Raw genomic sequence first — 12798 nt, forward strand, 5'->3', positions numbered from 1 at the left:
TACACAGAATAATGCCTTCAGAATACGAAGGAAAATAAACACCGGACAAACGGGCGAAAAGGTTGAAGAATCACAGTGATAACGATACCATTAGGTGCAGAAAATCCATCCGTGAGTATTCTGTTATTAGCCTGCCACTGGTCTGTCTGCAGGCCGGTTACTGATTACGATTGGATAGTCTCAAAATGAGCAACCAATCATAACCACTGTAATATCCAATGCCAAATACTTAATATTCATTTATTTATTTGATTGGTGTTTTACACCGTACTCAAGAATATTTCACTTATACGAGGGCCAGCATTATGGTGGGAGGAAACTGGGCAGAACCCGAGGAAAACCCACGACCATTTGCAGGATGCCGTCAGACCTTCCTGTGTACGGCAGGAGAGGAAACCAACATGAGCTGGACTTGAGCCAAGACGACTGCATTGGTGAGAGGCTCCTGAGTCACTATGCTGCACTAGCTCGCTAACCAACTGAGCCACGGAGGTCCCACCAAATACTTCATAAGTTCAATGGAACTGATAAAAAAGGTCAATGAAACTGTTTTGAAACAAAGAAAGCCTACAAGTGGTGAGCGAGTGGTGAACTGGTAGTGAGCTAGTAGTTTCTGTGTCTTCTGAAAACTATACAAAGAAAACTTTGAAACAAAACTGACCAAAAGTAGAGTACTCACCATGAAGTGCGGCTTGGAGAGGACATCTCGCAGCTCTTCACATTCCTCCAGTAAATGCTCAGGTGCATCTTCAACTGTCTGCAAAACCTACAAAATAAACCACAGGAAAACGGTATTGATCTGACTGCTGATACGCACAATATCTTGTATTATTTACCGGGTGGCTACATAACGTTCCTCGGCTTCCATTGTTCTCTGTATAGGTCACAGCTGTTAGAGTACAAAAAAAAAAGGTGCAAAAAAAAAATAAAAATAAATGAATAAAGTGAGAAAAGAATATAGCTGTGTGAATACATACATTATCAAATAATACCTATTAAACACTGTCAACACATTTACACGCTTTGTTGACTTTATTGGCTACCTTAACACATACAAGTATATTATTATGGTACGCGAGTGGCATCCAAACTGGCATCCAAACAAAAATCTGGATAAAAGGCAGGGTAATATTTCAGTCTCTCACATGTCAAAATGCCTGTATAGTTTCTACATGTATAAAATGGGTACAGATAATTAGCATAAGAACACCTGGAGAATCTTTAATAACAGACCATTCACTCATGTCTGCCATTTACTGCCATGTACACAAGACTTTTTTTTCTTATGTCCTTCATAGGCCACTGGGCACTTATTCCGTCCCTGACAACAGTTTTACATAACCATTACTATGCCTACAGGTCGGGTGAACAGGGTGTAGTGTCTGTATTGAGACGGCAGACTGAGCAAAACTCACCAACAGTTGTCTCCCCTTAATGTTTCATGTCCACTTCACACAAGTTGAGGAGGCAAACCGAAACAAATCTCGAACTTCCACCCAAAGGTGTGAAATTAAGTTTGAATGTTCATTATGGGCACAAGGTTTGCTTCAGAGCCTACAGTTCAAGTAGAGTACCCCTCATGAGATTGAAAGTTCACAGCTGCAGTTGGAAAACGATGTAGAAATCTGAAAAGGTTTCTATGTTCTCCACATCATAGCCTTCAGCTTTTTACCCATAAATACACTGTACACACGCAGGCTAAGAGAAGAGTCCTTTCAGATTACCAACCAGAGTTATCTCCCTTTATTCACCTTGGACAAAAATCTGTTCTAGCAGCTGGGTAGAGCAATAGATCTACGGAGAAGAACAGAGTGGCATGACCTGATGATGAGGGTATAATCCCACTTCAGCAGTATTGTAGTCAAGTCTTAGAAACAGAGGTGAAAATGTTGATACTGTCAGACTGACTATGCTGTTAAGAGTATTTGTCATGACAATGGGGCAAATTGTGAAAACACATTCCTTCATTAAAATTTTCTCTGGCTATTTACACGTAAATGAATCGATTTTTAGTTAGTTGCAACAGGACAACTTGCACGTATAGGTTTTTTGTTTTACAGGCAGACTGAATCTTTCTTTTTCACTGTCATCAGGGAAATAACATGTAGTGTTCCTACAGGTGTATGAAAATGAAATTCAAGGAGTTTTCCAGGAGTTTTTTGTCATTTTCAAGGCTAGTTTAAACATACCATGGTGTAAATTACAGACTATATTTTAAGTCTGAATTATAGATGCTTTAATTTGCATGCATGTATATAGAATAGTACACTTGCTTTTGCAAGAAATATCTGCCCTTCACCTCTGTAATGCGACACATTCTTTGACCTGGCCTTGACTCAGTCAAAAAAACGAACGCCATATATCATTATGCAGGGCTTCCTCTGGGTCAGTATTTCACTATTTTTTCATTCAGCCAGTCACTTTAGCCACTCATCAGATTTTGTAGTAAATGCTACTTTTCTTTAGCCATACTTCCTTAGCGACCATGACTCTTGTACGTCTCCTGTAATTCGTTTTTATCTCCTTTGGTGTAGCCACTGGAATCAGTTTGGTTTCTCTAGCTATATCTGGAATTTATCAAATGTTACATTTAGAACAATTGCCTTCAAAATATTGGACCAATGCTTGGCAGCGTGTTTTTGTTTTTTGAAAAAAAATCCATCCTTTTTTCAACCTATCTGTAGGATCTTAGTAAAATGTAATTTCCTCTATCAGAAAAATTTGCTACGAAATTAATTTGTAAATTCAATTTATTTAAATGCAACATTATGATCAGTACATTAACACAGTCTGACAGGAAAAAAACAGACGGCGTACACATTTATGTTACAGCACATATTCTAAAACATTTAATTTACTTCGGATCCAAAAAAAAATAGTTTATTGAGTGGAAAAGTTTAAATTTTTCATGGGAGGTAGCTTTATTTATAGGTGTAACTCTACCTTGATTTATTTCCCTTTGATAATTTTTTCCTTTTTTTTAACAATTGGCGATGAAAGGAATTCCCCAAAATGCCATGATTCTCATTCGATTATTTAACAAAAATGATTACAAGCATTATTTAATGTAAGTCAACTTGCAACAATGCTGAACCCCCTTTGTTGATATCTGTCAAGTAATGGCCATACAACTGTGTTGATGTTGTTTCGCCGAGATGAGGCCAATTGAAATGAAAGTAACTGGATTATTTTCATAAGAATAATTGCGAAAATCTGCTAAAAAACCCATAAAACTCTCATGGTAGATTTTGCATAACGTTTGTATTTTTTCTTAAGTAAATAAATTTGTCGCCAAAAAATTGTTCTAAATTTGTGAATATGGCGAGTGGGAGCGGAAGCCCTGATTATGGGAGAATTATCAGCGAGCTCCTGATATACAGACTCGGCGGTCAACAGACAATATTTAAGTTCGGGACAAACTAAGGTTTTCAAGAAATTTTCAGGAGTATTTGTCTTTTTCAAGGACTTTCAAATACTTCAAAATGAAAATGTTTCAAAGGCTGTGCGCACCCTGTTAAAATAGAAGTAAAAATCTCCTCAAATTTCTGGGAATCTGGGCTGTCTCACACTCTCACTTTACATTACTGGAAAACCCTTCAACAGAAGAAATTCCCAAAAACATGAAACTCAGGTGAAACAAAAAGGTGAACTTTTCATTTTATTTTATTCTACATTCTTGTTAGCGCAGGATCGACGATTTAAACACAAGTAAAATTGATGTCACTAACAAAGACGTGCACTGATGTAAGAACAGTAGTCCACCAATACCAATATCTCCTGCTCAGCTCTAGCCTGGGGCCTGTCTCTCAAGAAGTCTATCAAGGCTAAGCTAAGACACCTAACTCAGTTAGCCGACTAGCAATTTTGTCTAACCCATTTCACAAGGAAAATGTCTGGCTATCGGCTAAAGCTTTCTGTTTTAGATTTTGAAAGTTAGTCTAAAATCCCTAACCAGCTCTGGAGGTGGCTAGGAGACAGCAAAGTTGACTTTAAAATTGTTGTTTGTCTCATTTTTAAAGTTTATTTATTGCTTCTACCAAAAATAGGGATACATAATCTTCCTACAGCACACAAATGTGCTTTTAAAGCATACAAACCACCGTAAAGCATATGCTGTTGTTTCCCTTCGATCATCTGCTAAGAGTTATTACCCTTTGTTAACAAACTGTGTCAAAAAGGAAATTGCAAGACAAAATATCACCTCTTTCTGTTATTTAGACACAGTAATTTAATATATTTATATCTTGGATATAATTTTAACAATAATCATCATTGATTCAATCAGTCAGACTGACGAAGAGCGGCCAGCTATGGTAAACCCTCTAAACTCTACATAGTTTTACTTTTGTGAAACAGCCTAGTCAAATTTTTGCGTTGCCTACTTAGGGTAGTCGGCTAAACGACACTTAGCCGACTAGCAGACCTTAGACGGCTACAAAAGTTTAGTGAAACAGGCCACAGCAATATCTACTGGTGTCATCAATTCAGAGCTCCCACAATTCTACACCAGCTTATTATGGGAAGGTTACTCCATGGCACTAGTGCCACAGCAATATCTACTGATGTCATCAATTCAGAGCTCCCACAATTCCACACTTCTACACCAGCTTATTATGGGAAGGTTACTCCGTGGCACTAGTGCCATAGCAATATCTACTGGTGTCATTGATTCATAGCTCCCAGAATTCTACACCACCTGTTATGGAAAAGTTACCCCATGGCACTAGTGGTTCTGAGCTCCACCCACTTGTGTGTCATGTGACCACACACCTGGAAACTTTCAATTAACCAAGATCAATGAACTCTGTGGGCTTCAGCCTTTACATGTGAGCAGACAAATATCTGACTTGCCATGGGGCACATAAAATGATCCACTGTTACACCTACATGTCGGCTATTGTGCAATTTCGAAGGCCATATTTATATGCACACAAGCATGATATATTTATTTATTTACTTACCTAATAGTGTTAATAGTTTCTGGCCTAAACAATTGTCCACATGTTACAAGAGAGGTTTATGGGTGGGAGAGAACTGAGTAGAATGCAATGGTACACAGGACCACCTACACCTACCTGGCAGACCACCTACACCTACCTGACAGACCACCTACACCTACCTGGCAGACCACCTACACCTACCTGGCAGACCACATACACTTACCCGGCAGAACACCAACAGCTACCTGGCAGAACACCTATAGCTACCTGACAGAGCACCAGCATACTGATTTCATGTCCCTTTTCCTACCCAAAATTCAAAGGCTTTTGAGGTGTAAATTAACTGAATATTCCAGGCCACAGCTAACAACTCCTCACACACAAAGAGTCACATGTAGGATGTAAGACATGCCCCCCACCCCCTATAGACTCATGCTGACATATTAAAACTTAAATACTCAGTTTGGGTGACATCAAATTTATTTCATATTTTCCAGGCAGGCTGACACCAAATAATCCATAAATGGAATAAAAATCAAACTGATACTACACCTTATACTTTTGTCCGCTTTTAATGTATTAGATAATTTTTCTTTCTTTTTTTCAAGGCATTCTGAATAAGTAAGAGGTAGAATGGCTGGCCATGGGAGAGTTCACATTTCCCCCAAATCTGAGGATTTTTAGTTTCATTTTCGAATGGTCTTCCGACACTGTCAGAAAGGTTCATTCTACTCTTAACACAAATAATTTAAATTGTTGTGGCCTAAATAACAAGAAGTTAGCTTAATCCTGTGAAACCTGAATTTTAGTACTTTCTGTCGGTGGAATATCGGGAACTGTCAACACTTGACCACTGATGTTCAACGAGTGCAGAGCTAAGAATTTCCCATTCCCACGGCAAGCACATATGTTCTCTAAAAAAAAAAAAAATTCACCTGCTCAGTTGGTACTATAAATCCCTGAACTTGTACGCCAATACATTGAAGAGGAGCAAGCCAATATCTGGTTGTTTATTTTACAAACAGGCAGACAGAACACACACAGGAAAATAACTGAGAATAAACATGAAACATCATTCAAATATCATGTAAAAATAAGCTGGAGACTGAGTGCTATTTAGCACAACTCGCGCTGAAATGTGACGAAGAACTTACTGTGCGATGTCAGAATTCTGTACTTTCCAGGAACTGGCTAATTAACTTTTCAAGATAAATTTCCAGGGCTTAGAATTTTTCTTTTCATTTTCAAGGATTTTCAAAAGTTTTTCAGATTCTGTACAAAGCCTAAGTATCCAAGAACTATGCACGGAAACGAATGACCAAGGAGACCATGGAATTGCCAAAACATTCAAAACTCTTTCATGGATGGTTTTCCAACGTGATCAGAGCTATGTTCCACACACTGAACTAGCACGCAACATTGTATCATATCGGACAACTTTTTGTGCAGTTACAGAAAGTTAACATACAGACGTACATACTCAGGTTCACATCTCTCTCCCTTTTGGGAGAAGTATGGGAGAAAAAAGGGTTACGCAGACAGGAAACAGCAGAACCACAACTAATGAATATGCATGATGGGTTGACCTCATGACCCTGCCACAGCTGGTTTGGGGAAAACTGGCATAATTATCTGCTGTGTTCATGAGGAATTATAATATTGTTGTCGCAACACGCTGGCTGGCGACCAAACTCTACCACGGCCGCCATGGATTGATCCACAGCATGCTAGATGGGCTTCTTATCAATCCCAACCATTCAGCGCACGGCTACTTATCCGTTTTTGCTTTCATCAGGTGTTTTTTTTTCTGGCGCCACTGACAAAACGGTTTGATGGAATTTCCAGCATTTACAGAATTCTGCCGTTTCTTTTTCCCTTGGTTTTCTACACCCATGCATTCGCAGTCTGCAAGTCGTGTTCAGCCTCAAATTAACTTTGCTCAAGGCTGGCCGAACAATCAGAATATCAGTGATCAATATCTTTTTGTCATTTCCTGCTCGCTAAACTCCACCGTTCCATACTTCGCACATGAACATGTTGCAATACTGACTTCCTTTTGCTTAACGCCATTATCAAGAATTTTCCACTGACAATATTAATAGCATTTGCTGACATGGCTTGAGGACAGCAGAGCGCCCAGAGAAAACCAACCACCTCTGGTGAAGTACTGACAAACATTTCCACATGTGACGTAAAGACAAGGAGGTCATACATTTTTTTTTTTTTTGAGGTTTTTGATGAAGATGAGTCTGTGGAAATGGTGATACGAGTGCTGGCATACGTCAGCTTCTTGTCATCAGAGATTCTACACACAGTAAGAGGGAAGGCAAACTCCCCAAAGTCACACAACTACGAAGATACATTTAAAAGCATTCATCTCGTTAAAGTAGAACTACATTATATGACCTAACACTGTGCCCCCAAAACTGCATTTTTAGAGGCAAATAAAGTTTTCCAGTAGAATATCATCCTATGTACCAAGCAAACCTAAAAACATCTTTCTAAAATCAATAGAACTCTCCAAATCAGGAAAAACGGGCAGGTTAGTCATGTGTGAAATTTACCATCATAAGCACTTAGCTGCTTGGCCGGAAATGACACATTGAGCATCATATTACTCACAACATTAAATTACATAAATACAATGTAAAGCTAGACGGCAAAAATATATGTAAGACATCCTTGATGGAGATTGACAACAAAATTTGATCTTACCTCTTTTGCTTTGAATGCAGCATCAGCATTGGGTGGATTGGAAGGACATACAGACTTGGTGTTGATCTTATCATAGAGCTGAAAATACACAAAGTAAAGATGTCTAAATACACATGATGAAACTGCCATGAATAACAACTCAACGACACAAAGTAAAGACCTCTAAATACACACGATGAAACCGCCATGAATAACAACTCAAAGACACAAAGTAAAGACCTCTAAATACACACGATGAAACCGCCATGAATAACAACTCAAAGACACAAAGTAAAGACCTCTAAATACACAAGATGAAACCGCCATGAATAACAACTCAAAGACACAAAGTAAAGACCTCTAAATACACAAGATGAAACCGCCATAATAACAACTCAAATACAAATTAAGCACAAAGTACAGAAAATGTCATAAATGACAACTCCAAGACACAATATAATAAATATCTGGAAATAAACGATAAATAAATTACCTAAAAATATTAAAACTCATTGTGAAGAACTATAGACATCGAACGACAACAAAAGTAAAATATGGAAAATGCAGGGCAAAAGTACACAAGGGAACAACTGGAAATAAAGAGTGGATAGAAAAGGCGGAACATTAAAACTGTAAAAAAAAACCCTAAACAACGTGAAGAACTGTAAATTAATACATAATGACACAAGTCTAAATGCAAAAGATGAATGATCAGAAATTTAGAAATATATCAGACTGTTATGAGTTGTACATCCTGGAAATAAAATAATTCCCCTCTAGGGCAAAATTCACTAGGGTAGTCACTTCTATACTTTAATCCTACATATACATCAGATCAGCTGAGTAAATACTGTTTTAATTTAGCATCTTAAAGCCAAATAATTTAACAAATTCATATCATTTTCAGGAACTTTTCATAAAAGTTACTATTTTAGTGTAAAACTACCCTATACATGTGCATCTATTAACCACAAGATGGACATAACTGTGCTGTACTGACTGACACATTATATATCATCACAAAGGGAATCTTAGATTTGGTTGTAATGTTACTAAAGAACTTGCCTGTAGGAGGCACACGAATACAAAACTTCAGCTCTATGCATAAAAAAACTGAAATCGTGAATTTGGTAATTCATACGTTCACAGAGCATCAGCGATGGAGCATCCCCTTCGCATCATTGTGCTTTGTGTAAAACTTCAGGGCAATACACGCTGCACTTTTTGTACCCCTGCTAACATTTACTTTAAAACTGATTCTAATACAGTGCACAATGTGTACACTAAGTCATTGACTTCTGAAATTTACTGTAATAATGCACATCGTGAATCAACGACGGAATATCTCCCTTCAGGACAATACACGCTGCACTTTTTGTACCCCTGCTAACATTTACTTTAAAACTGATTCTAATACAGTGCACAATGTGTACACTAAGTCATTGACTTACAGTAAAAGTTTACTGTAATAATGCACATCGTGAATCAACGACGGAATATCTCCCTCGTGCTATCGTGCTCTACATGTTGCTGAAGTGTCACAGCTTGGCGAGGGATAAATTGCCTCAAACAGTACAGACAAGATAAATTCCAGAAGTTATCACATGACTTTGACGAATCAGCCTCACACAAAAGACATTTAAATCATGAACATGTTTATCTATATCTATTAAACATCAAGAAAATTTGCAGTGTATACAATCAGACCTTTCAATTCCTAACGTTCTCCTCACTTTTCATTTGATCAATTTCACATTTGTTGAGTGTGTATTTGCCGCTGTTCCAAGGAAGTGTAGTGATGATTAGTTTAAACATTGGGTGCTGTGAATGCAAACTAGGCCAAGATTACCTTACAAATGGGTATCTATATTGTACAACTAAGACAAATCATAAAACGCCCAGAAAACACAATAACTATACACAGCATATCAACTCCTGGCTTAATGTTCCGAGGGACACTACATGAACAATATATGTTAAAAACTCACCAAATACAACCTGTACATAACAGACAGAATAATAAATGCTCTGTCCTCCCATCCCATAAAAAGGGGCCTGAATGCTGAATTTCATATTAGCAGGTGAGGAAATTTATAAAAATCTACTTGCATTATCTGAGAATCATTAAAAAACAACAAAAGTTTTGTCCCTTCCCCTAGTAAAATGAATTTGATATTGGCATGTGAGAAAATTCATAAAACTCCCATAATGTTGTTGTACCATCTACTGGCATTATCTGAGAATCATTAAAAAATAACAACCTCCCCCCTAGTAAAATGAATCTGATATTAGCATGTGAGAAAATTCATAAAACTCCCATAATGTTGTTGTATCATCTACGGACATTATCTGAGAATCATTGAAAAAAGTTTTGTCCCCTCTCCCTAGTAAAAAAGAGCAATATATTGAATATCATCATTACATTTGGATTAGAAACCATAAAGGTCTCCCTCACGTAACCCCCCAGACACACTGTATGGGCATGTACTTGCGTTATCATGGAATCGCTGAACACACAACTTCGCCTAAACATTCCATCTAAATGCAAAGCAATTCTGACATCATGTTTTTTCTTGAGCAGCGAGTTCAGTGGGGATTGTTTCAGGGCATCAGGCTACCCTAGCTTCAGGGTTATTGATCTCGTCACTGTTAAAACAGACATCTGATTGGAGTGAAATCCTCCATGGCTCTGTGGCTAGATCCTGCATCAATTTTAACGGAATGGCTTAAGCCATTTAGCTGCTTCTGGTGTTATGCCCCACTCTCATCTACGCCAATCCAAAACGGCTTAATTTAAAATCCGGGTTGCTTGAGGTCCGCATTCAATTTATAAAAGTTGGAAAGCCCAATTTCTTTTCTCCAACACTATGAAGTATTACACTGAACAGGCTACAGGTAAAAAAACCAAATCACTTTCAAAAGTGTGCGGCTATTACTGTTTAATTGATAAGGCACTCCTGGCCTTTAACTTTGTTGCATGCTTAATGCCAGGCATTTTCTGGTTTCCACTTTTTAAATTATTTGTTTAATTACGGCTGTAAATGTTTCTCAGACAACATTCGGGGCTCATCACTATGTTGTCTACTGTTAAGTCCAATCGGTATTTCAGGAGTCTCGTGAGTACTCACAGATTTAGGTGAGACAAGATGAGGGTTCTTGCAAACTACTCCGACTAAAAGAGAAGATTTTACCGTACATGTCAATGTTGCTGTTGAATTGACAGACGGATGTATATATTCAGTCTAGCAACTAGCGTAAAATCACTGCCTTTACCTAAGTCAGTTTGTGAGCGTTCCCACTTTGTCTTGTCTAAATCTGCGTGAACTCACTAGACCCCAGACTATATCTGCATGAACTCACTAGACCCCAGACTATATCTAAATGAACACACTAGACCCTAGACTATGTCTGCATGAACTCACTAGACCCCAGACTATATCTGCGTGAACTCACTAGACCCCAGACTATATCTGCATGAACTCACTAGACCCCAGACTATATCTAAATGAACACACTAGACCCTAGACTATGTCTGCATGAACTCACTAGACCCCAGACTATATCTGCGTGAACACACTAGACCCTAGACTATATCTTCATGAACTCACTAGACCCCAGACTATATCTAAATGAACACACTAGACCCTAGACTATGTCTGCATGAACTCACTAGACCCTAGACTATGTCTGCATGAACTCACTAGACCCTAGACTATACCTGCGTGAACTCACTAGACCCCAGACTATGTCTGCATGAACTCACTACACCCTAGACTATACCTGCGTGAACTCACTAGACCCCAGACTATATCTGCATGAACTCACTAGACCCCAGACTATATCTGTGTGAACTCACTAGACCCCAGACTATATCTTCATGAACTCACTAGATCCCAGACTATATCTGCGTGAACACACTAGACCCCAGACTATATCTGCATGAACTCACTAGACCCCAGACTATATCTGCGTGGACTCACTAGACCCCAGACTATATCTGCGTGAACACACTAGACCCTAGACTATATCTTCATGAACTCACTAGACCCCAGACTATATCTGCGTGAACTCACTACACCCCAGACTATATCTGCGTGAACACACTAGACCCCAGACTATGTCTGCATGAACTCACTAGACCCCAGACTATATCTAAATGAACACACTAGACCCTAGACTATATCTTCATGAACTCACTAGACCCCAGACTATATCTGCGTGAACACACTAGACCCTAGACTATGTCTGCATGAACTCACTAGACCCCAGACTATGTCTGCATGAACTCACTACACCCTAGACTATACCTGCGTGAACTCACTAGACCCTAGACTATATCTTCATGAACTCACTAGACCCCAGACTATATCTGTGTGAACACACTAGACCCTAGACTATATCTTCATGAACTCACTAGACCCCAGACTATATCTGCGTGAACACACTAGACCCTAGACTATGTCTGCATGAACTCACTAGACCCCAGACTATATCTGCGTGAACACACTAGACCCTAGACTATGTCTGCATGAACTCACTAGACCCCAGACTATGTCTGCATGAACTCACTACACCCTAGACTATACCTGCGTGAACTCACTAGACCCTAGACTATATCTTCATGAACTCACTAGACCCCAGACTATATCTGCGTGAACATACTAGACCCTAGACTATGTCTGCATGAACTCACTAGACCCCAGACTATGTCTGCATGAACTCACTACACCCTAGACTATACCTGCGTGAACTCAATAGACCCCAGACTATATCTGCATGAACTCACTACACCCTAGACTATATCTGCATGAACACACTAGACCCCAGACTATATCTGCGTGAACTCACTAGACCCCAGAAATGCAGATTAGGTATTAATGTTCTAATGTTCAGAATGATGCTCCGCAGGAATACATGTATCACACAGAACTAGAAAGCACACCAAAAGTGCAAACCTGCAGCAGCAACTGTTAAATGTACACATTCCCACACTACAGAGCAAGGGACAATACCATAACTAATCTGCCGTATTCTGCCAGTGGGGGAGAACCATTTCAAAACCATTCCTGGATCAGGGTAAAAGACAGAATTAGCCATAGAATTGGTTTGTTGTCTATGGCTAACCTGTATGCAAAGATTCATTCACATTTCATTCACGTTACAG

At 38.9% G+C, this 12798-nt stretch overlaps 1 protein-coding gene across 7 annotated transcripts in view; it reads right to left on the bottom strand.

Annotated features, from left to right (window-relative positions):
- The window catches only part of LOC135478987 (peripheral plasma membrane protein CASK-like), a 288668-nt gene that overhangs the window by 62639 nt on the left and 213231 nt on the right, over positions 1 to 12798 (bottom strand). For all 7 annotated transcript variants that reach the window (XM_064758684.1, XM_064758681.1, XM_064758680.1 and 4 more), the window contains 2 exons: positions 7656 to 7733; positions 680 to 766 (listed from right to left, as the gene is read on the bottom strand). In XM_064758684.1, the coding sequence (XP_064614754.1) occupies positions 680 to 766; positions 7656 to 7733 (165 nt within the window). The remainder of the gene's footprint in view (positions 1 to 679; positions 767 to 7655; positions 7734 to 12798) is intronic.

This window comes from Liolophura sinensis, chromosome 12 (assembly GCF_032854445.1).
Source record: "Liolophura sinensis isolate JHLJ2023 chromosome 12, CUHK_Ljap_v2, whole genome shotgun sequence".
In the NCBI taxonomy this organism is placed as follows: Eukaryota; Metazoa; Mollusca; class Polyplacophora; order Chitonida; family Chitonidae; genus Liolophura; species Liolophura sinensis.